The 23,717-nt window shown below is 54.4% G+C and overlaps 3 protein-coding genes across 4 annotated transcripts in view; 2 read left to right on the forward strand and 1 right to left on the reverse strand.

Annotated features, from left to right (window-relative positions):
• The first annotated feature begins 1,305 nt into the window (after window positions 1-1,305).
• IP6K3 (inositol hexakisphosphate kinase 3) lies at window positions 1,306-15,433 on the forward strand. The gene is made up of 6 exons (XM_040085761.2): window positions 1,306-1,717; window positions 6,407-6,754; window positions 10,670-10,832; window positions 11,940-12,112; window positions 12,727-12,902; window positions 14,009-15,433. Exons 1-6 carry the CDS (start codon window positions 1,600-1,602, stop codon window positions 14,459-14,461), a joined length of 1,431 nt encoding a protein of 476 aa, XP_039941695.1. The 5' UTR covers window positions 1,306-1,599; the 3' UTR covers window positions 14,462-15,433.
• Window positions 15,434-16,618: 1,185 nt separating this feature from the next.
• Window positions 16,619-20,287, forward strand: LOC120762790 (ubiquinol-cytochrome-c reductase complex assembly factor 2). The gene is made up of 4 exons (XM_040085559.1): window positions 16,619-16,764; window positions 18,983-19,057; window positions 19,330-19,399; window positions 20,100-20,287. The coding sequence occupies exons 1-4, from the start codon at window positions 16,627-16,629 to the stop codon at window positions 20,192-20,194; spliced, it is 378 nt and encodes a 125-aa protein (XP_039941493.1). The 5' UTR covers window positions 16,619-16,626; the 3' UTR covers window positions 20,195-20,287.
• Window positions 20,288-20,677: 390 nt separating this feature from the next.
• The window catches only part of ITPR3 (inositol 1,4,5-trisphosphate receptor type 3), a 37,932-nt gene continuing 34,892 nt past the window's right edge, over window positions 20,678-23,717 (reverse strand). For both annotated transcript variants that reach the window (XM_040085450.2, XM_040085449.2), the window contains exons 56-58: window positions 23,031-23,191; window positions 22,427-22,588; window positions 20,678-22,139 (exon numbers count right to left, since the gene is read on the reverse strand). In XM_040085450.2, coding sequence (XP_039941384.1) covers window positions 22,071-22,139; window positions 22,427-22,588; window positions 23,031-23,191 — 392 coding nt within the window. In that variant the 3' untranslated portion in view covers window positions 20,678-22,070. The remainder of the gene's footprint in view (window positions 22,140-22,426; window positions 22,589-23,030; window positions 23,192-23,717) is intronic.

The following is a 23,717-nucleotide window of genomic DNA, read 5'->3' on the forward strand; positions in this document are numbered from 1 at the left end:
CCGGGACCCCGCGGTGCTCCCGCTCCAACCGGGAATGCTCCGAGTGCCAGCCCGGCGTTCCCGGCACGGGAATGAAACATGGGAGACTCCCCGAGGATGGCAGTGCCAGGGGGAAAGGTGGGCACGGCCAGGTGGGCACTGCCAGGATGGAAATTGGGCACTCCCGGGATGGAAGGTGGGCTTTGCCAGGATGGAAATTGAGCTCTGCCATGGGGAAAGGTGGGCACTGCCGGGCGGGCTCTGCCAGAGGGGCTGTGCTGGGCTCCCCAGTGCCCACCTGGGCGCTCAGTCCTGTCTCTCACTGAGCCCCAGGGACTCCCAGCACGGGCCTGGTCCCTTCCTACCAGCTCTGGGTTGGATTTGAAGCCTGGCACGTCTGAGGTTTGCAGCCTGGCCTGGCTGCTCTTCGGGGGCTGTTGAGGGACAGAGCAAGAGCAGAGATGTCAGGACCTGCTGGGCACGGGGAGAGCAGCTGGTCTGGAGCCCTGCCCTGGAGAAGGAGGAGAAGACCCAGCTGGACTCAGGCTCAGGAGAAGAGGGAAGCAGAAACGCCATGTCTGGCTGTGCAGAGTACTCACATCAGCATTTCCCTTTCAGGAAACAAACTTATTAAAAAAAAAGAAACAAATTTTAAAAAGTGCTTTCTTGAGCTCAGATTCCAGCATGAAGCAGCGTGAGGCCAGGCCTTGGGAATCTGTGTCGTTCTTTCATCCTTGTTTTTAATCTCAGCCTCTACCCCCACCATCAGTTTGATCCCTCTGCTCGTCCCTAACCTGGTTTCTTCCCCAGGATTTCCCCCATGGCATCCCTGGGGGGCTCCAGGCCTGGCCATGGCTGTGCTGATGTCCTCAAGCTCCTGCTGGGGACAGGGGGTGAGGGTGGGCACCATCCCCTCCCTGTGCTGGGCACTGCCCGGGCTGGGTGCTCCTTGTGATTCCCTGAAAAACACATGGATCCCATTTTTTGGGGGTGCAGGGGCTGTCAGGAGCCCTTGGCACACGCTGGACAGGACAGTCAGGCCTGGGGGTCACACGCTGTCCTTGAGTGGCTGCAGGGGACACTGTGGCCCTGGCAGGAAGCTCCCTGGGACTTTTCCATTCCCTACACGAGCTCTGACGTCTCTTTTCCCGTTGCCAGGGCCGGAGCTCTGGATCCACCCATCTCCTGCCCAGCTTTGGGCAAACCCCGGCCTTTCCCCGCTTTGCCCACGGTTTTTCTTTGCCACAAAGTGGAATTTGGCGTCCCTCAGCCCCCGTCCCCACCCTGTGTCCCTCTCCCGCATTTCCCGGTGGTTTGGGAGCTCCGGGAAGCTCCGTCCCTCTCCCGGTGTCAGCCCACTCTGCAGGGAGGTGACAAACCCGGCGGGGGCCGAGCTGAGGGGGAGTTCCGTGAAAAGCAGATGGACAAATCCGCGGTTGTTTTCCTGGAGAGCCGATTTCCCAAGAGAGCCGGAGCGCACGGCCGGCTCCTCTCGTCCTGTTCCGAGCCCTCGCACGCGGCCCTTCGCCTGTCCCACCCAGGGTGGTTCTCCCTGGCACAGCCCCGCTGGAATGTCAGCTGGACATTCCGGGCTCCTGCCAACGCCGACGCAGTCGGGCCATGCCCAAGCGTTCCCTCATTCCTCCCTCCGCAGCCGCAGCGAGAAGCAGCGAGAAGCGCGGCACAGGCAGCGCCCCGAGGCTCAGCCGCAGCCGCCGGCGCGCACCCGCACCCACAGGTGAGGGCTGGGCTGGATTCCAGGCCGGGATGGATGGGGAGGGATGGACACGGCTCTGGAGCTGGGTGGGAGCAGCAGGGACAGCGCTTGGGGCTGCTGGGAAGTTCTGGAGCGACCCTGGAGCTGGCGGCTCTCGGATCTCCATCGTGCTCGTGGAACGGCCGGAAAGCGTTGGGCTGGGACGTGGAGGGGAGGGGGGTGCTGTGGGGGGCAGAGGGTGGGCAGGGGGGTGAGGGAACCTGTGCCCTTTTCTGCAGTGTGGTGGCACTGGGTCCTGTGGTGGCACCGAGTCCATGGTGGCACTGTGTCCATGGTGGCGCTGGGTTCTGTGGTGGCACCAAGTCCTTGGTGGCACTGTGTCCATGGTGGTGCTGGGTTCTCTGGTGGCACTGTGTCCGTGGTGGCACTGTGTCCTTGGTGGTGCTGGGTTCTGTGGTGGCACTGGGTCTGTGGTGGCACTGGGTCCATGGTGGCACTGTGTCCGTGGTGGCACCATGTCCGTGACGGCACCATGTCCATGGTGGCACTGTGTCCGTGGTGGTGCTGGGTTCTGTGGTGGCATTGGGTCAGTGGTGGCACTGGATCCATGGTGGCACTGGATCCATGGTGGCACCGTGTCCATGGTGGCACTGTGTCCGTGGTGGCACCGTGTCCATGGTGGCACTGTGTCCATGGTGGCACTGTGTCCATGGTGGTGCTGGGTTCTGTGGTGGCACTGTGTCCGTGGTGGCACTGTGTCCGTGGTGGCACCGTGTCCGTGGTGGCACCGTGTCCGTGGTGGCACTGTGTCCATGGTGGCACTGTGTCCATGGTGGCGCTGGGTTCTGTGGTGGCACTGTGTCCATGGTGGCACTGGGTTCTGTGGTGGCACCGTGTCCATGGTGGTACCATGTTCGTGGTGGCACTGGGTCTGTCGTGGCACAGGGTCTGTGGTGGCACTGGGTCTTTCATGGCACGGGGTTCATGGTGACACCGTGTCATGGTGGCAGTGGGTTCTGTGGTGGTACCATGCCTGGGGTGGCACCATGTCCGTGGTGGGACTGAGTCCATGGTGGCACCAGGTCCCAGCTCTGGGGTTCCAGGCAGGGCTGACTGGGGGTCCAGGTGAGCTCCAGCACCGGGAGCCGTGCACACAGATCTGCACACCCAGATCTGCACACTCAGATTTGTACACTCAGACCTGCACACCCAGATCTGCACACCCTGATCTGCACACCCTGATCTGCACACCCAGATCTGCACACTCAGATCTGCACACTCAGATCTGCACACAGATCTGCACACCCAGATCTGCACACCCAGATCTGCACACTCAGACCTGCACACTCAGATCTGCACACTCAGATTTGTACACCCAGATCTGCACACCCAGATCTGCACACCCAGATTTGCACACCCAGATCTGCACACTCAGATCTGCACACCCAGATCTGCACACTCAGATCTGCACACCCAGATTTGCACACCCAGATCTGCACACTCAGATCTGCACACCCAGATCTGCACACTCAGACCTGCACACTCAGACCTGCACACTCAGATCTGCACACCCTGATCTGCACACACAGATCTGCACACACAGATCTGCACACTCAGATCTGCACTCAGATCTGCACACCCAGATCTGCACACTCTGATCTGCACACTCAGATCTGCACACTCAGATCTGCACACTCAGATCTGCACACTCTGATCTGCACACTCAGATCTGCACACTCAGATTTGCACACCCAGATCTGCACACTCAGATCTGCACACCCAGATCTGCACCCTCAGATCTGCACACTCAGATCTGCACACCCTGATCTGCACACACAGATCTGCACACACAGATCTGCACACTCAGATCTGCACTCAGATCTGCACACCCAGATCTGCACACTCTGATCTGCACACTCAGATCTGCACACTCAGATCTGCACACTCAGATTTGCACACCCAGATCTGCACACTCAGATCTGCACACCCAGATCTGCACCCTCAGATCTGCACACTCAGATCTGCACACCCAGATCTGCACACTCAGATCTGCACACTCAGATTTGTACACCCAGACCTGCACACTCAAATCTCAGCCACGCTCTTTTCTTGCCTTTTAATGAAGCGAAGAATCCGCAGCTGCTGCAGTGCTTGGAACCCCGCTGTGGAGCTCTGGGATGCTCCGGGAGCAGGGAGGTGGCCAGGAGGGGTGACACTGAGAGCACAGGCCCGTGCACAGAGCTCTTGTTTTTAGAGGGATTTTGCATTTTAATGTTCCCGGGTGTTTCTGCTGCAAGGACCCAGCTCAGCCTGGCTGTGCATTTCCCTCCGGGCCACACGAGTCCTGTTTGGGATGGGATGGGATGGGATGGGATGGGATGGGATGGGATGGGATGGGATGGGATGGGATGGGATGGGATGGGATGGGATGGATGGGATGGGATGGGATGGGATGGGATGGGATGGGATGGGATGGGATGGGATGGGATGGGATGGGATGGATGGGATGGGATTGAGTGGGTGCCACTCAATGATGAGAGAATTCAATCTGCCCGGTTCCTTTTGGCTCGGTTTGGAGTTGGGGATAAATAACCTGTTGAGCTGAGACTCCTTTGACATTTGTCGCTGCCTGGGAGCAGGGTGGGAGGTGACAGTGCCAGGGCAGCAGCGCTGTCCCCAACACCTTCCACGGTTTCTCCAAAGCCCCATCCCTTCCCTGGAGAATGGAATATTTCTCTTGTATGCAGAGGAATATTCTCCATATTCTCCTTCCCCGACATTTCCTGGCTCGCCTCCACCTGCAGCACCTGAGCTGCTTTTCCTTTAGCTGGGGGAAAAACACTGACGGATTCTGGTTTTGCTTGGAGGGTCTGGATTTATCTGTAATTCCGTGTATTTTTAGTGATGTAAATATCTCCTGGCATTTGCGATACCTTGAGCCAGTGGAAGTGATTTATTTCCAGTGTCTTGTTTCAGGGGAGCTCAGTGTTTGCGGGAACATTTATCTGCTCCGAATGGATGAGCTGCTTCCCAGCAGAAACTCCTAGAAAAGAACCTCCTTCCCCTGCTGCAAATCCTGCTCCGAGTTTTGCTTGGGAGAAAATATTCGGGAGCTTTATCAAATTGTGGATGTTTTTCCCCAATCCTTTCCGCAATGCTAAGGTTGCCAGAGCTGTCGGGGGGTTGTGTCGGCTGAGTCTCAGCCTTGGACGGTCTCAGAAGCAAGAAAGGATTTAAGTCGTGTTGTTCCCTGCTCCAAAGAGGTGTTATGACAAATCCGCTTGCTTTTGGCTTTTCTCCTTCTTTTTAAGGATGGGAGGAAAGGGCGGGGGGGGAAGCCACACAAAACAAACCACAACAACCTGCGGCTCCCGAGGCAGAAAATCCTCTTTAAAAATTGCCAGGACTTAACAAAATGCCGAATGCTTTTATTAACGCCCAGGAAAGCTCCAAGGAGCAGCTTTGTTCCCGGCTGGAAAACGCGCAGGGCTCGGGGGCCTGGCTTTGTTCCTGCGGGGAAGGTAATTGTAGAGCAGGAATTCCTCTCCAAAGAGGAATAACGGGAAGGGAAAAACCCCACCCTGGGGGAGAAAAAGGAGCTGCCGGTGCGTTCGGAGGTGGGAGTGGCTTTTTCCTGCCTTCAGCCCACTCCATCCCACTGCTCCAGGTGGGAAACAAAACAGGCACCCGCGCCAGGCGCTTTTCCCTTGGGGGTTCATCCCAGCAGGAGGGGCAGGGGAGATCTGAGCATCACAGAATATCCTGAGTTGGACCCAGAAGGATCATCGAGGGTTGTGCTGAACCTGGAGCAATCAGGAGAACGGGTCTGTTCAGCCACGGACCCATCCTCAGATGATGATTTTAGTAATTTTTTCTCATCCCTGTGAGTCTGGGATGGGGAATGTCCATCTGTGGTGTGAGGCCAGGCTGTTCCAGCACCAACGTCAGCTCCTTTTTGTCATCCTTGGTGCCTGTGGGATTCGATTCCTGATGTCCAAGAGCCACCCGTGGGTTTCCCGTGAGGGATGGGGGAAGGAGCGGGTGTTGGTGCGTGCTGCAGCACGGATGAGCTCCGTGATTTTTCCACATTGCTGCTCTAGAGACGAGACTTGCTGCTGTCAGGATCGAGGAGGAATTTCTGGAATGAGGCATGGATCCACTGCTGGGTGCAGGGTGGGAAGCTGGGTGTGACCCCAGTGACACATCCACAGCCCCCCGTGTGTGTCTGTCAGTGTGGGAGGGAAATGTTCCTGCTGCTGCTCCGGTGTTAAATGACAGGGAAAATCCCAAAGTGAGGTTTCTTTGGAAGGTGCAGAAATTGTTGCTCACCCCACCCCAGGTGCTGTGGGGCAAGGGAATGCCTGGGGGCTTGCAGAGGCTTGATAACAATGCTGCTGTGCAGGGAATGTCCGAGGGAAGGCCTGGGACCATCCTAACACAGCCTGTGGGACAAACTGGGGCTAATTCACATCATCAACGCAGTGTGTTAATAATCTGTCCAAGGATTCCCTGATCCTGCTGCCTTGATGTCACCGCTTTAATTCACAGCTCTTCCGATCGCTGTCTCTTGTCCCCAGCACACTGAAACTGGGCTTTCCTGGACTCTGGCTGTCAGGCTGGGGCTCCCCGCCTGGGCACTGACAGATCCCATCCCACCTGGCTGCTGGGTGACCCTTCTCCTCTAATTCCTTAATTCCCTCTGTTTTGCAGGCTTCATCGGTGAAAAGGCGGCGTGGAGGACACCCCAGCGCGGGGGGCACAGCAGAGCGGGTGCGCTCAGGCCGGGCACTGCCCACCCCAGGCCGTGTTTCCCAGCTCCGTGCGCTGCCGCCGAAGGGGTTCCAGCCCCCCGGGCCGTGCCTGGCGCCATGGTGGGTCAGAGCCCTGCCGAGGGCAGGGCGGCCGTGCTCCTGCAGCCCTTCGTGCACCAGGTGGGCGGCCACACCAGCATGCTGACCTACGACGAGCACACCGTCTGCAAGCCCCTGGTGTCGCAGGAGCTGAGCTTCTACGAGTCCCTGCCCCTGGCCATGAGGCAGTTCACGCCTCAGTACAAAGGTGAGTTGTCACCTTCCCAAAAAGCGTCCCCAGCTGGCGCCGGTGAGCCATTCCAGGCACAGAGGGCTCTCCTGCCCGTCCCTCTGCTTGCTGCCCCATCCCTGACCCCCGTTCCCAGCTGAATTTCTCAGCCCAGCCCCTGGAAAGCAGCACCGGGAGAGCAGCAGCAGTGGTATTTTTTTAAGACATCCTCCCTCCCTTCTCTTTCTTATTCCTTCAGTATTTTCTGCTTTTACTGCCAGGCTTGTGCTGCTCATAAAGCTCCTGACCCTGGCTTTTGGGGGAGGCGAGAAGCTCGGTTGTCACGTAAAAACTTAAAATATCTCTTGGTCCTTCGGCGTTACAGCAAAGAGCTCAGTCAGCCACGGCTCCAATGCGCTTCCAGCCCCAATCTCTCCCTTTCCCAGAAAGTCAGGGGCCTCTGCAGATTTATGGGACAATATTAAAAAGATGCTTAAGGGAGAAAAGTTTCCTCTGAGCGGTTTCCTCTGGCAGGAGCTGGCGTTTGGTGCTGCAGCACCGGGCCCTCGCTGATAAAGCTGTTAAACAGTCCCAGTTTAACCAGTCCAGGGCTGCTCTGGTTATTCAAACCTTTTTGTCCTTCCCTCTCCTGTTTCCAATCCCAGAGAGTTTTAAGATGAGGGGTAATTAAAAAGCAATCCTCCGGTCTGGCATCGGGTTCACAGGTTTATTCCTCTCCTGGCTATGCCAGCCCTGCTGCCAGGCAATTAAAGAGGTGAATCGCTTTCCTGTGAGCAGGATGAGGGGGATGAGCGTCCAGGGGGATGATCCTGGGGGCTCCATCCCCCATTCACACGTATCCGTGTGCCTCATCTCTATTTCTGGGCTGTGGGAACAGCCCTGAGACCATTATGTAATGGTGACATTCTGTGCAATGGTGACATTCTGCGCAGCGGTGACATTCTGTGTAACGCTGACATTCTCTACAATGGGGATCAAATATCATGCGAGCCTCACCCCCAGCCCGTGGCTTTTCCTGCTCACCTCACGCATATCAGGCAGTTTGGTGACCTTGGGACCGACTTTTGTCCCCTTTGAAGGCCCTGCCTTGTCCCAGTTGAGCTCGCAGGGGGATGCTGGGCTTGTTTTCCAGCCCAGCTCTGCTCGGGTTCCCAGCGCCCTCGGCAGTAGATGAATGCTCTTGTAAACACAGAAATAAACCCACGAGGGCAGAGTTACAGAGTGAAACCACCTGAGAGCCTCTGGGATGCCACCAGCGTGGTGACAGCACCCAGAAATACCCTCTGGCTCCTCGCTGGTGGCGGCAGGAGGGGGTCTGGGGTGTCAGTGACACCAAAGGCCAGCACAGGCGGGCACCCAAAGGCTTTGGGGAGATGTTTGCCCCCCGCAGCACAGGAGGAGCTCTGGGGGTTGTCTGTCACACACAGGTCACGGCAGGACACCTGCAAACCCCCGTGGAATCCCCCCTCCAGGAAACAAAAAACACTCTTCAGGCTGAGCTGGAGGTTTTGTGAAGACTGAATTTCCAGCTGGGAGGAGGGAGAGGATCACATTCCCTTCCAATTTAACGCTCGGTTCTCGCCTTTGAAAATCTCCCCATTAATTTTCATATTAATGGCTGATATTTAACAACTCTTACTTTCACGCTATATCTAAGTTTTTTTTGGGGCCAGCCCGTCAGCACTATGCAAATGAGCACAGCCCTGCTGACTGCAGGCAGGAACTGGGACAGTTTTTAAGGTTATGGTGTTTGCAGTCGAGGGCTCCAGTTGCCTCCCAGTGACTTTTTAAAATGAAAAAGGCTTTGATTTAGGCAAAAGACATGCTGGCCTTTTTCTTTTTTTTTTTCTTTTTTTTTTTTTCCCCATGCCTACATCCCTTGAAAATGTGAAACACTCATGCAGGCTGAGAGGAGATTTGTTTGCTCTCAGAAATATGGATTTTTTAAGAATGGGACTCAGGGAAAAGGTAATGCTGGAACCAGAGGAAGATGGAGCTCCCTGAGCTCACCACAGAGGGCTGGGAGGGCTAAAAATATTCCTTCTCCCCCTAATGAAGGTTTGCAGCCCCTCAGCTCTCTCGGCAGAGAATCTGGGTAGATTTCCCCCCCATTTCTGTGCAAAGTCAGCCGGTTTAACTGCTCACAATAATGCTGATTGAACAGCAGAGGGGACCAGAAAATGTGGTGAAGGAAAAGCATCCAAACGCAAGGTTTTGGGGTGCAGGACCCGGAGAGAGACGGGCACCCAGTCCAACAGGGGTGGCTGCAGGGATAATTCAGGTGGGGAAACCCCCTCGAGGCAGCAGAGCCTGGCAGGCACAGGAGGCAAAGCCTCTGGTCGGTGTTTGCTCACTGGAATCGCACTTGAAATGGAGAAGGGGCTTTGCACGTTTATTTGCCTTGGCACCTTTGCTTGGGAGAGCAAAACTGTTTGTCAAGCTGCTGAGATCATCTCCCCACACGCCCAGCAGAGCTGGTGAGGACACCCTGGGCACAGCTGGATCCATCCCAGCTCCCCAAATGTCCTACAGACCTCCTGGGCACAGCTGGATCCATCCCAGCTCCCCAAATGTCCTATAGACCCTGGGCACAGCTGGATCCATCCCAGCTCCCCAAATGTCCTACAGACCTCCTGGGCACAGCTGGATCCATCCCAGCTCCCCAAATGTCCTACAGACCTCCTGGGCACAGCTGGATCCATCCCAGCTCCCCGTCTGCTCTTCCCAGTGCTGCTTTTGCTGGTGCCACTGCCCTGTCCCTGGTTCCTGTCCTTTCTGGGAGCTGGCAGCCCCCCGAGCTCCAAATCACAGAATGAACCAGGTTGGAAAACACTTTTGAGATCACCAAATCCAACCTCTGACCTAACACCTCCTCACCAACTAAACCTTGGCGCCGAGTGCCTCGTCCAGGCTTTTCTCAAACACGGTGACTCCACCACCTCCCCGGGCACACGATTCCAGCACCCAATCACTGTTTCAGTGAAGATTTTGGGTTTTTTTCCCGATGTTTAACCTAAACTTCCCCCGGCGCAGCTGCAGGCTGTGCTCTGAGAAGGCCCCCGGAGCTTGGGGAGCGGGATGGCGTTATCAGCCTTTCCCAGAAAGGTCAGAGCCGGCGGCAGTGTGATCCGTGGCCATTCCTGCGCTGTCACCTGAGACGCGCAGACAGCCGGCCCCGTGCCGCCGATGGGCTCGCGCTGGGCTAAATCCGTGGTGGACTGGCTGGCATTTGAGCCCTGTGATTCCTGTCAGAGTCAGGGAAAATTGCGATGTTCAAATGCAGAATGGCGTTTTAAGCACTCGGGGTGGGGAAAAAAATAACCTCCGGTCACGGTCCCGGTCCTTGTCGGGCGCACGCACCGGACGTGTGACACTCCGGCCCCCCGTGGGCTGTCTGGGTGCTGGTCCTTGGCGCTGGGGGAAGGACACGACCGTGACAATGTGTGGGCAGCGCTGCCAGCCCATGGCCACGTCCCTGCCCTGCTCCTGGAGCTCTCCAATTAAAAGAAGAAGTTGGCACGCTGGGTGTCCTTGGAAAATGCCCCGTCCCCAACCCTCCCTTTGCTTCCTGCCAATGAAAAGTGTTTCCAGCCTTGTGCTGTCTTTAAAAAGCACTTGAATCCCTTGTGGTAAAGAATGTGGAAGCTGATCTGGAGCGGGGGGCTTTTCTGGGTCACAGCAGAGCTCGGAGGGGTGGGGGACAAAGGAACGTGGGGTTCAGAGGAGTCAGGTTTCAAAGTGAGCCTTGGGAGGGGAAACACTTGAAATTCCTGACTATTTTCCAGGGTCTCAACCCAGTGATGTTTTATTAGGCTTGAAATCAGAGTGGCATCAGTAGAAGGCCACCAAACCACGAGGTGGTGATGAGGTGGCCAGGCCTCTGTGATGCCCCACGGGCTCATCTCTGTCCGGTTTGTTTTCCCCTCTGTCCAGGTACCGTGTCCGTGCACCTCAAGAAGGACAGCCTGGGCAACCTGACCCTGATTGCGAGCCCCAGCCTGGGCCAGCCGGACGGCGCCGGCGGTGACCCCGCGGCCAGCTTGTGGCACAAATGCAAGTGGAGCCACACCCAGGTCACCAAGACCTTCAAAGACAGGTGAGGGGCTGTCACTCCCTGCAGTCAGCCTGGCTGGCATCTGCTGCTTGGGTGGGGTTGGGATGGTTTGGGATGGTTTGGGATGGTTTGGGATGGGTTTGGGATGGGTTTGGGGTGGGTTTGGTGGCCCAGCTGTGGGTTTAGGGCAAAAGCAGGGCCCAGCCAAGGTGAAGAACAGCAAAGCCAAGCCCTGTGTGTGTGGTTCTGCTCTTCCCTGGCGTGGGGATGGAGTGGGATGGATCTGGGATGTTGTTCTTAAAAATGTGCTTCTAATTCTGCTCTAAACCCCATTCCTTGGAGCACAGCGTGCTCCAAGAGAGGAGAGGCCACGGGAGAACAGCCACCAAGCATGGAATGTCCCTTTGGTGACAACAGAGGGGCTTCCATCCCATCCCATCCCATCCCATCCCATCCCATCCCATCCCATCCCATCCCATCCCATCCCATCCCATCCCATCCCATCCCAGGGAAGAGCTCTCCCAGGAAGACACCCGGTGCTCCCAGAGGTTTTCTGGTTCCCAGAGGTTTTCTGCAGGAAATTCTTCATCCTGAACTGGTTCAGAGCAGCCCTGGCCCACGTGGGACTGAAGCTGGAATGTCCCTGCTGTGGAACTGCTGCCTTTGGAGTGATGGCAGTGGTGGAGTTGGGATGAATGAGACCAAGGAATGACCCCCCAAGGAGAACAGATCTCTTTCCTTCCCTTCCTCCCCTCCTTGGAGCTGCCCCTCCAAATTGGGAAGCATTCCCATTGTTGGACTTTTTGCCTGTGCTGTGCCCATTAGGTGGATAAATAGAGATTCCTGGCAGCTGGGGCTGTGAATGGCTTTTCAAGGGAGCCAGCACACTTTAAATTATAATGAAAAAAAAAAATATTGGCAGGCAGCAATAGCTGGCTTTCTGAAAACTACTGCAATGGAGTAACAAAGGATCTCTGCAGGTTGGACATGATCAATATGGTTCCTTTGAGAGTCCCTGAAAATCCACCTTATCAAGTTTGAGGCTCTACAGGAAAAAAAAAAAAAAAAAAAAAAAAGAAGAAGAATGAAGGGAATATTCTCCTCTGGAGCTTATAAACCTGACATGTCCCTTTTGTGTGCTTTGTCTAGCTGCCCTGGGAAGATGCTTTTGAGGACAGACCTTCAGTACCACACAGATTCCCTTTTGGAAGATGCAAACGGAAAGCAGCCAGAAAAGAGGAGCTACAACCCCTGGGGACTGCACTGTCACCGGCAGCACCTGAACCGCATATCCTCCAAGCACAACGAGAACAAACTTCATCGTATCCTTTCTCCTCTCTCCACTCCAGCACGGTCCTGGCTACAGATAACGGCTGGAAATCAGTGTAGGGTTTATTGCAGGGGGACGCATCCCCTCCTCTGCACAGGAATATTCTCTGTTACCTTCTGTCACTGTTAAAAAAAAAAAAAAAAAAGGGAAAAATAATGCCATTTCCCATAAAGAATTCTCAGCGGAAATCAAAGATCCCCTTGGCACACATTTAAAAACACAACTCTTCAGGAATTAGCAGCTGCCTCGCCTTTTATTTTCCTATTACACTTCATTACCCACCAGTCATGTGAGTAATAGAGTTTAACAACTTCCCCCACCCACCGGAGCGAGCTCGGCACCGAGGGAAGGTGTCGGAGTGACAGCCCAGGGCTACGGTGTCACTGGAGAATGGAGCTGTTGGGGCTTTAATTGGTAGGGCTGTAGTACAGTAAATTAACTGGAATTGGCAGCGAGAGGCCCATAGCAATGACACGTCGGAGAAATTGGCTCAGAAAGTCTCATTACAGTTGTGAGCTGTTATGGAGGGTGTCAGCGGTTGCTTTGATTTAAGGCCTCTTTCAATTAGAATTTAAAAGTGTTGGGTTTCCCTTAAGTCACGCTCAGAGTTCCTCCTGCTGGAAAACGTGGTGTCCAAGTACAGCTATCCCTGCATCCTGGACCTGAAGATGGGCACTCGGCAGCACGGGGATGACGCCTCGGAGGAGAAGAAAGCCCGGCACATCAAGAAGTGTGAGCAGAGCACCTCGGCATCGCTGGGCGTGCGCGTCTGTGGGATGCAGGTAAAGCCTCCATCCCCTCGGTGTTTCCCCCCTAGCTGGAATCTCCAGGGGCTCTTGGCTGGTGTGAATTGGAGCGGTTTTATTCTCTTTTCCCCCCAGAAGACACGGGCTGTAAAAGGTGGCCACTCGGCTCTGCGTGCTGTCAGAGTGGGTGCCAAATATGGCACATTTAGAGTGACGCTTCCTCTGTGCCACTGCCACCAGTGTGAGCAGCTGGAACCCTTCACCACATCTGAGAAGCTGCTTTTACACACAGATTCCTGCTCTCGGCTGCTGCATGAAAAACACCCCAAGGCACCACATTGCCCCACCTGTGCTTTCACTGAGCTGCCCCATCTTGGAGCTGTGAGAGCCAGGGGTTCATTTTGGACTGAATTTCTCCTGCTGGAAATCCCCATCCTTCCTCCTGGAATCCCAAACCACGCGTTTCCCTCGCTCACTACTCTCAAACAGGTTTCAAAACCCTGCCTGAAGGATAATTTGAGAGTAATGAGAATAGAATATAAAGCAAAATATATAAAGTCAAAACTCATGTCCTTTTCTGATCTCTGGCATCTTCCTGTGGGCAGAGTTGAACTTCAGTGGTCATAGTGATGTCTTGGAGTGACTACCTGGAACAGAGATTAGACAGAAAATAAACTGGGTATTTATTAAAGGACTTCAACAGATACACCTTGGGCAGTCAAAAGCCTCCCAGAGGCTACACCCAAGTTGGGCAACAGTCACAAGTTCTTCAGACAAAAATAAGTTTGGTCTAATTGCATATCAGGGGTTAATTCTCCAATTACAGCTTCAGGTAATGAAGTAATTTGCCCCCAGTTTGCCCCTCCCCAATTTACTTTTGTTTATACTTTTCAAGGGCCTGAGCCTGTAGGGTGTTCTTGGGTTCCAGGCCCAGAGCAATTGTTTTTCCTGATTAAAGCGTGTCAGTGTCCAGTGTCAAGTGTTAACTACCAAAGCAGCCAACATTTTATATGAAGTTTAGAGATAATGCGTTAATGCAGCGCAGGATTTGAAAAATAATAAAGGCTAAAACCCTTAAGGCATCATTCACGAATCCCTCGCAATTCTATGATTTAATGGATTATTCCTCTCTTCCCTTCCAGGTTTACCAGGCAGACAGCGGCCATTTCCTGTGCAAGGACAAATACTACGGGAGGAAGCTGTCTCCGGAGGGATTCCAGCAGACCCTGCGGCAGTTCCTGTCCAACGGGAACCAGCTGCGGACGGACCTGCTGGAGCCCATCATCCTGCGCCTCAAGGCCCTGCTGGCCGTGATCAGGAAGCAAAGCTCCTACAGGTTCTACTCCAGCTCCCTCCTCATCATCTACGAAGGGCAGGAGCACAAGGAGAGTGCGGATCGTCACCCGCCCTTCCCGAAAACGCACGGCACGAACCCCTCCAGGGTGGACGTGAGGATGATAGACTTTGCCCACACCACCTTCAAAGGCTCCAAGAGCAACCCCAACCCCACCCCGCACGACGGGCCGGACCACGGCTACATTTTCGGCCTGGAGAACCTAATCAAGATCCTTCAGAGCCTGTCAGAAGGGAAGTGAGAAATCCTGTGAATTTCCTGGATTTCCTAGTGACTGACAGCCCTGAAAATCCCGCCTGGGCTCGGCCGTGTGGGACCCTGCGGCCGCTGGATGTGGCGTGGAACGAGCACGGATGAATCGGGAAGTGCTGAAAACTCTCCGTGCGCCGTCACTGAACTGAGGCGTGGAAAGCAGAGAGCTGGAAGAATCTGCTCTCTCTGCCCTCCGTCAGAAGATTTATTTTCCTTTCTGGTTTTACTGCTGTCCTTGATTTATTTGTGAGCCAAAGAAAGCATTGCTTGGGAAGAGTCTTAATGATAAAGCCGGAGCTGCTCGCCCCGCAGCTGAGCGGGAGGAGGGGGTTTGGGGCAGGAATGAACAGTTTGAGCTTTTTATTTTTGGAGCTTCCCTTCCTCTTCCTGCTCAGGTGGGAGAGAAAAACACCCTCCAACATTCCCAGTGCCCCTGGTCGGGATTCTCTGTGCACCTGTTCAGACCAAGAGCTGCACCTCACCGAGATTCAACATCCCTGTGGGGTTATAACAGGGAGTTTTCCATGGATTTTCTAGGAAAGAGGCTCCATTGGGGCTGGAAGCGTGGGAATGCGACGACTCTGTCAGGTATCAGTCACAAAAAAACATTCACATCAAGGGATTTTTGCTTAAAAAAAAAACCCCAAAAAACAAGGAAAAAAAAAAAGCAAAAAAAAAGGCGTGAGATTGAGTCAGAGACTGGATGTCAAAGGTCACCCAGAAATTCTTTGATCCAAAAACTGCGTGTGTTTGTGTGTGTGCGCGCATGTGCGTGTGTTTGAAGGAGACAGTAACAAAAGACTCTAAAAATAATGTTTACAGCTTTTGTGGACAGATTTTATTATTATGACGGAACAAATATAATTCCTTCCTGCATGGTGTGGGAAATCTGAAGAAGTCCTTGCACAAGGAACAGTGCTACAGAACTCCACTATCGGAGAGTGGGGATATAAATAAAATTGTGGAAGTAACTCCCACCGTTGTCCGTGTCTTTTTCCCTCCCGCAGCATCCTTGGGGTACATTATCCTTTGTTTAAGCCCATCATTTTTTAAGAGAGTTGTTATCACCACAGGTTTAAACACCAGATCCCAAGGGAGACGCTGCACTTGGATTTACAGCAGAAAGCTGGGGAGCTGCTACAATTTATAGCTGGAAAACTTAAGACATCTGGCCCAGTTGTGTATTTGGCTTGGCCCCTTGTTCAGTGCTTGACCACAAACTGTAAAAAAAAAAAAAAAAAAAAAAAAGCCACAAACACCCAAATTCAGCAGGGATCGAGCCACGGATTGTCCTGGAAGTCTGTGATGTGACTTTGTGGCTTTGTGGATGAGTTTGTACAGAGCAAACGGAGCGTTCTCAGGGCGCACAGCAGGACACGGGTGGGACGAGGGATGGATGAGAAGGGTCTGGATGTGACACCACAGCCACAGCGCCTCGTTGGGCAGCACCTCACTCTTCATTGCTGCACAGAAAACAACCTGCTGGCTGAATAATTAGAAAAAGCTCGATGTGCCCTCCCTTTTTACCCCTCATACACCTGCGCAGTGTGGCTGCCCCATCCCTGGAAGTGTCCAAAGCCAGGTTGGACGGGGCTTGGAGCAACCTGGGATAGTGAGAGGTGTCCCTGCCCATGGCAGGGGATGGGATGAGATGGGATTTAAGGTTCCTTCAACTCAAACCATCCTAAGTCCCGTGAGGAGCGGCTGAGGGAGCTGGGAAGGGTCTGGAGCACCAGGAGTGGCTGAGTGAGCTGGGAAAGGGGCTCAGCCTGGGAGAAAAGGAGGCTCGGGGGGAATTTCTGGCTCTGTACAACTCCCTGACAGGAGGGGACAGCCGAGCAGGGGGTCGGGCTCTGCTCCCAAGGGACAGAACAAGAGAAAACGACCTCAAGCTGAGCCAGAGGAGGTTCAGATTGGAACTTCCTCACGGAAAGGGCGGCCAGGCTTTGGAAGGGGCTGCCCAGGGCGGTGCTGGAGTGCCCATCCCTGGGGGCGCGGCACTCGGCGCTCCGGGCTGGGGACGGCGCGGGGATCGGGGGCAGCTCGGCGCCCGCCGCCCCTCACGGCATCTCCCCCTCAGGCGTTCCCGCCCTGCCGCCCGCGCACGTGACGCGGCGGCGGCGCCACGTGACGCGGCGCACGTGAGGCGGCGCCATGGCCGCCAGCCGGTACCGGCGCTTCCTGCGGCTCTGCGAGGAGTGGCCGGCGGAGGACAGCAAGCGGCAGCGGGACCTGGGCGCGTTCCTGCGGCAGCGGGTGGCACAGGCCTTCCGCGAGGGCGAGAACACGCCGGTGAGGGGCGGGAGGGCGGCTGGGAGGGCGGCGCGCCCGCGGCGCCGGCCCGGGAGGGCGCGGGGAGCGGCCCGGCCGTGGCTCTGAGGGGGGCTCTGAGGGGTCGCGGGCGGAGCGCGGGGTTTGGGGCTCACACGCGGCTCCGCCTCGGGGCTCGCTGGGCTGTATGCCCGCAGGAGGCTGTGCTCGGGGCTCCCTGGGGCTTCATGGAATATTAGGGCATGCTGAGCTGGGAGGGAGCGGGAACACCAGGGGTGATGGAGTCCTGCTGCTCCCGGCTTCTCCCGGGTAGGGCAGGAGTGTGAGCACTCGGCAGCCTTTGGAACACACATCCCACATCCCGGGAAGCTTTTGGAATACCGGCCACGGGCTTGTATCTCCACGGGGCAAAACTGCAGGTTGTGCCCATGTCAGTGGTTTGTGCCCGGGACACCTGGGCTGTACCTGGGACAAAGGATTGGTACCCAGCACCACCTGGATTGTGCCCAGGACACCGGGCTTGTGACCAGGATGAATGGTTTGTACCCAGGATAAATGGTTTTGTGCCCAGGAAAATGGGATTTGTGCCCAGGACACCGGGTTTTGTACCCAGGATAAATGTTTTATGGCCAGGACAATGGGGTTTGTGCCCAGGACAGTTTGTACCCAGGACACCTGGTCTGTACCCAGGACAGCTGTTTTACCCTCAGGACAACTGGTTTATACCCAGTTCTTGCACTCTTTACACTGTGTACTTTGGAGAACCCCGTTCCTGTGTTATGGGAGTGGGGTACGGAGCTTTGGGAATCTGTCAGCCGTGCTGGAATCCGGTTAATTCCTGTGATCTCCTTACCTCGGGGGTGGGATGATGGGATGCTGCTGCACTGCCTGACACTGATGGAATGCAGTGGTTGTACAATTGAATTCCGCCTCCAGATGTAATTCCGCTGGAGTTTAGGCTTTGCTGCTGAAATAAATTAGGGAATCTGATGCCTGACTTGGCTGCAGACCTTCCCAGGCGCGGAGGTGTTGCTGCAGAATGCAAATGTGCCCTTTCTTAGCATAAAAACATTGTTCCAGAGATGCGTTTTCCACCTCAAGGGGCCTCCTTTTTTATTCTGGTGACCAGAATAGTCTGCAGCAGGCATTTTGGGAAGGGTTTTATTGCTTTTCCATATGCTCAGGACAGCTTAATGTGTTGCACCAGTTGGTTCCAAGATCCCAGAGCTGCCACTGAAACTGGAAATCTGAATTGATGCCTGCAGCAGTGGTGGTGATTTGTGTGTAGAGAAGCTGAATGTGCTGGCAGGAGGAGCTTCTGAGAGCGGAGCTAGAGCCACAAGGCCTCTTTAGCCATCTAATAGAAGGAGATTTGGTGGGTTTCCAGGGCTGGGATGCTGTTTGTGCCATCCTTTTGATGGATCTGCTGGAGCCTTGGCCGGGGGTGTTTGGGATGGGGCTGTGGGGCACAGGTGGGGATCACCTGCAGGGCTGTCCCTGTATCCTCTCCCCTGCAGCCCCGCTGAACGAGGAGAGCTTTTCCTTGCTCTTCCTGCTTCATCCTGACACCTTTCTGTTGGTGTTATTTTTACTTTTGACCCGTTCTAACTATTCATGGAGCAGCAGCATTGAGTTCTCCGGTGAGCTGGGCTCATTGTACCACAAAAAAAACCCAGGAAAAACATTGTAGACTGAAAAAGCAGCTGAGCAGGGGCTGTGCCAGGCACAGACACCTGGCACAGGTTGGGGATGAGCTGGATCTTCCAACTGAAATAGAAATCCAGTTACCCTTCAAGCTGTTCCCTGTCATTTGTGCTGATTTCCCTAATCAATTACAGGCTATTTTTAGCCCCCTACAGGGAGTTTCTAAGGCCCAGACTTGGCACCTCGTCCTGTGTGATTCCCCACAATGAGGCAGGTGACAGAAGTGGCCTCGCAGCAGGAAGGGCCACAGATCTCACAGCACCAGCCAATAATGCTCTCTGTGGCCGTGTATTCACTGTCAGATCTTGCTGAGGCAGAGTTTCAGATCCATTCTGCAAATCCCAACTGTTGTTATTCCTGCAGGCCAAGCTGGTGGGAGATGAAGGGGAAAAACCTGGAGCAGGGCAGCAGATGGGCAATGTCCAGCAGTGCACTGGGAATTCTGAGCTGCTCCTTCACAGCCCCCTTGGAACCAGGAGGGGTTTTGCTGTGGAGATGTAAAACCAGACTTGTGTGCCACTTGTGTCCCCTGCAGATCTCTGACCCCAAGGCCTGTGACCAAATGTACGAGAGCTTAGTCAGGATCCACACCAACTTCTACAAAAACAAGGTGAGAGCTGTGGCTGCCCCTCTCTTTGGAGAGGAGCCCCCACCTGCTGCAGCGTTCCTGGGAATGGCAGCGTTCCTGGGAATGCAGCAGTGCCTGTGCTCACCCAGAGCAGCTGCTGGGGGAGCAGGGCAGGCCTGGTTCTCGGTGTGGATGAGCAGAATCCCGGCTGAAAACGCACTCAGACTGTGCCAGCTGGTGACACTTGTACCTTTTCCATGCACTACAAGTGACTTCTTTGTCTCTCTCCCTCCTTTTCCTGCTCTCCTGGGAAGTACCCGCGGCTGAAAGACACCACCTTCACCGGGGTGACACTGGAGGATTGCAGGATGATCCTGGCCACAGGTACTGCTGCTGGGCTTGGTCTGAGGGGGCAGGGCAGGGCAAAGGGACATTCTGGTCTTTGGGGTGCTCGCTTGCATCCCTCCTCAGCCCCTGGGGCTGGAGGGCACCGAGGGGCTGCCTGCAGTTCTGTGAAGGTGTTGGATGAGGAGTACATTCAGGAATAATTCAGTTGAAGTGTAACTCAGTACACTGGGCTGGAGAATCAGTTGGAATTTGCACTGTCAAGAACAGCAGAGGGTTTGCAAAGGCTCTGTGGGGTCAGACAGCAGGATCTGTGTGGAAGGAACACATTTGCTACGTCACCCCGAGCTCAGCTTCTCTTTCACCATCTTCCAATTCCCTTCGTGTTCCTTCTGTGCCAGACCCTGGGGAGGAGCTGGGTGCCCCACGCAGAAATGCTCTCAGCACATCCTTTATGAGGGACAGAGCTGGGAGCCAGAACAGTTTTGTTCTGCTCCAGTTCCTAACTTTGATTGCAGTGCGTGGAAACTGAGTGTCAGTTGTTAGTGATAAGAGACTCCCTGCATTGATTGGAAGAGAAACCAACCTCGCCTCGGGCCTGGAATGAAAATTCATTAAGATGAAGAGTCAGGGAAGGGAAATTAGATGGAAGGCGAAGCTGTTTTAAGAGGGTTTCATTCCCCTGCTTTCCTGCTTATCTTCCTCAGGCCTCATCTCTGTCTCCTTTCTCCTTTTGCAGACATTCTGAAACAGATGGAAGACATGAAAATGGGGACGTGGAAAAGACTGCGGGAAAAGTTCTCTGCCAGGAAACACGAGGAGGACTCGAACTGAGGGCCCAGCTCTCAGCTTCTCCACTGTACATATCCCTGAAGCTCTGTGTGTTGCCACGATGAATAAAACCACTTATTCCTCTTAGCAACAGCATTTTTGTTCAGCTCTACTCTGTACATTCTTCATATTTAGTGCCTCATTTTTTTTTTGTCTGCTGAGAATCTGGGGCAGAGCTTAACACATCTGTGCTGGAGCAATGTAGGGAAGGGAACTTTGTGGTGTCAAACCTGGCCTTTTTGTATCTCAAAAAAATGGAACAAGCAGGAGCTGTCCAGAGGGAGGAGGTGCAGCTTTAAATGTTCTTGTGAAGAGAACAGAGAGGATGTGCAAACCTCTCTGTGCTTGTGTTTGTCTGTGAGCCCAGGGACCAGGGCAGTGGAGGGAGGGAGGACTTTAATCATCACATTTATTTCCCTTCCGAGAAGACAGAGAGGACGGAGGGTGACTTTGCCATGGTGACAGTGGAGCACGGCACGAGTTTAATTGAGATTTTAATCAGCTGCTGCAGAGCTGCTGCTGCTGGAGGAGCCAGCTCCGTGCAGAGCCCCCCCAGCCCGAGGAGAGGGATGTGTGGGTTAGTGCCGAGCTGAGGGTGAAGGCAGGATTAAATGACATGCTGCTAGATGGGGCCATAAACACATTTCAAGTGCTCTGCAACTTCACTGTTATGGGCTTTTTTATTCCTTTTTAGAGCTTTACTGCTTTCATCAGTGTCTGTTCTTGGGCTTGGAGCTGGGGCTGGCTTGGGAAGGATGAGTGTCTGGAGCAGAGCTGTGCCAGGGCTCCACAGCACCAACAGCTGCTCCTTTTTACGGGTTTCAGCAGTGATTTCCTGGCAGGCAGTGAAAAAATTTGAAACTGCAGCAGGCTCTGGTCCAGAGCTCCAGGAACCAAGGCTGGTACTGGTGGTGGCTCTTCATGGCAGCGTTTGGCAGGGGATGTGCAACACCTGGAGCTGGGAGCGCCTTGGTGCCAGCCCTGCTTTGGGTTCTGCTCCTGGGCTTTTCTGTGCTTCTGTTCGACAGCCCCATCACACACCAGAGGGCACAGGAAGGGGACTTTCTTCACCACGTTGGAGTTTTTATTATAACACGATTCTGTATTTAATTTAGTTAAGGCAATTTACACTTCAGTTCTTAAGTAACAACGATAACAACTCAAAAAAAAAAAAAAAAAAAAGGAAAAAAAAAAAAGGGAAAACTTGACACCAGAGATGAAACTATGAAACTAAAACACAGGACACCCCTTCACAGTGAACTCCTGTAAACCTGCAGGCTCCTACTACTGCTACCCAAAGATCCTCGGTCCACAGAAGGCAAAAGACTTAGCTCCCACTAGGACAAGCTCAGCTCCTCATTAGGAGAGTTAATTAAATTAAATCCACCTCCTTGAGTTCAGCTTCTCTTTACTGCACCACGGCATGAAGGGAATTCTGTAAATGGAGAGGGGTCAGCGTGGAGCAGGCACAGCAGATAACGAGGGCTGCCTGGCAAATATCCACAGGGACAAGTGGCACTTGGAATAAGTTAAATAGTGCGGCCCTACAGCTACTTACCCCACAGCCGAGGGGCTGGAGCACATGGAGATAAAGATACAACCCTCCACAGATGCAAAATAAAGTTATTGCAATGAGGAATGAAAGTCCTGTATGGTTTATCTTCCTACGAGGGTGTTAGAAAAACACCTGGGCCCAGGTGTGGGGAGGACCCCGGCCCGTCCCTGCTCCTGGGATTGCTTACAAGCGCTCTAGGGGAGATGCTGCCTGGGATTCCACATGGTCCATTGTCCCCAGACAGTGACAATCCATGCCTGGAGCCCAGGGAGGAGCAGCCTCCTCCTCTGACACGGGCGCAGTCCCTCGCTGGCTGGAGCTGTCTCAGTGGTTCATGGTGTTCTGGACATCCACAAACCCCATCCTCTGCCTGCGCTTCCGCTGCTCCGTCATCTGCAATTCCAACGAGGACACGCTCAGGCGATTCCCGGCCCTCCCGCTCTTGGGTGTGCTTCCCAAGTGCCTGATTGCCTGCTTTGAGCCTCTGCCAGCAAACTCTGAGCTGATGAGGCACTACCCAAAGCCACGTGTCCCCAGTTCCCCCCAAAAAAGAGCTGCAGGAGCCCTGTGCTTGTGCTGTGGTGCTGCCTTGGGCAGGTCCTGCCTCCCACTCCCTGCCCTCAGTGGCTATTTTGGGGAAGGACAGAGAGTTCCTCCGGGGGATTTCCCATCTCCCATACCTGTTCCTTCAGCTCGTTCAGCTGGGAGGTGAGGTGGGACACGAGCTTCATGGTGGTGTTGAGTTTGTCCTGCAGGTTGCGGATCTCGTTCTGCTCCCCTTCCCCTTCATTGCTGACCAGAGACATGGCTCGCATCCGGGGGAACCAGTCCAGGTTCTTGTTCTGGGAACGTGACCACACACGAGGGGAGATGGGGTGAGGGGTCAGACAGGAGGAGGGAAGATAAGGTTTAACAGGCAGCCTCCCTGTGCTTAGGGATTAAAGAAATTCTCTTTGCAAAAACCTGCAATCTTTCCATTTCCAGGTTGTTCATGGGCCAAAACGCAGAAGTTTCTCTTTCCTTGCTTTCCTTTCCCTCCCTTGCCTCAAGACCCCCTTGAAGCCCTGCTCCCTGCTTGTTTCAACCCTTCAACTCATGGGACAAACCCTCAAACAGACCTCGTGGAAAAAACCAGCAAAGGACAAAGCCAGGCACTGCGCCGTTAGCCAGTATTTTCCAAAAGGACTTCCCAGAGCTGTTTTTCCTTGGCCAGCCCCTCGTTCCCGATATCCCCGGGGCAGGCAGGCTGGGATAGCCGAGGAGCTGCCCCGAGGGCACCTGTACCTTGATCATCTGTGCCACGTAGCTCTCGGGGCCGGTGTAGTCGGTCTTGTTCTTCACCCGCACCAGCACGATGAAGTACAGGTAGTTCCACATGTTGTGCTCGTATTTGATGTGCTCCTCAAAGGACACGGTCTTGTTGTCAAACTTGTCCCTTTCCAGCCCTGGGAAAGGCAGGGAAGGGTGGAGGAGGACAGGGAGGAGGTGAGTGAGCAGCAAACACGTGGAAGGGAATTCAGCCCAGTGCATCCCCTCCCAAATGCCACATTCAAGTGCTTTTAATAATTAGTTTTGGCATTTAACACATAAACAGCCAAACCAGGGGGCAACAAGCCAGCTGGGGGTTCAGAGTCTTCTCTTTGAAATCACAGACTCAGAGAATCATGGAATGGTTTGGGTTGGAAGGGATCTTCCACCCGCTGCCATGGGCAGGGACACCTTCCACTAGTCCAGGTTTCTCCAAGCCCCATCCAACCTGGCCCTGGACCCTTCCAGGGATGGGGCAGCCACAGCTGCTCTGTGCCAGGGCCTCCCCACCCTCACAGGGAACAATTTCTTCCCATGTCCTGCTGGCTCTGCCTCTGCCCAGTAAAATAAACCCAGAGGATTTTTAAAGGAAAAAAGCAGGGAGATTTACTGGGCTTTTCTTTTTTTTTTTTTTTTCTTTTTTTATGCCTACTGCTGGCTGAA

This window comes from Hirundo rustica, chromosome 24 (assembly GCF_015227805.2).
Source record: "Hirundo rustica isolate bHirRus1 chromosome 24, bHirRus1.pri.v3, whole genome shotgun sequence".
Taxonomy (NCBI): domain Eukaryota; kingdom Metazoa; phylum Chordata; class Aves; order Passeriformes; family Hirundinidae; genus Hirundo; species Hirundo rustica.

Coding starts and splice junctions, on each gene's coding strand:
- IP6K3 (XM_040085761.2), top strand. CDS start 1,600: ATGCCCAAGCGTTCCCTCATTCCTCCCTCCGCAGCCGCAGCGAGAAGC. Junction 10,833..11,939: donor ACCAAGACCTTCAAAGACAG/GTGAGGGGCTGT, acceptor TGCTTTGTCTAG/CTGCCCTGGGAAGATGCTTT. Junction 12,113..12,726: donor CAACGAGAACAAACTTCATC/GTATCCTTTCTC, acceptor AGTCACGCTCAG/AGTTCCTCCTGCTGGAAAAC.
- LOC120762790 (XM_040085559.1), top strand. CDS start 16,627: ATGGCCGCCAGCCGGTACCGGCGCTTCCTGCGGCTCTGCGAGGAGTGG. Junction 16,765..18,982: donor GCGAGGGCGAGAACACGCCG/GTGAGGGGCGGG, acceptor TGTCCCCTGCAG/ATCTCTGACCCCAAGGCCTG. Junction 19,058..19,329: donor CCAACTTCTACAAAAACAAG/GTGAGAGCTGTG, acceptor TCTCCTGGGAAG/TACCCGCGGCTGAAAGACAC.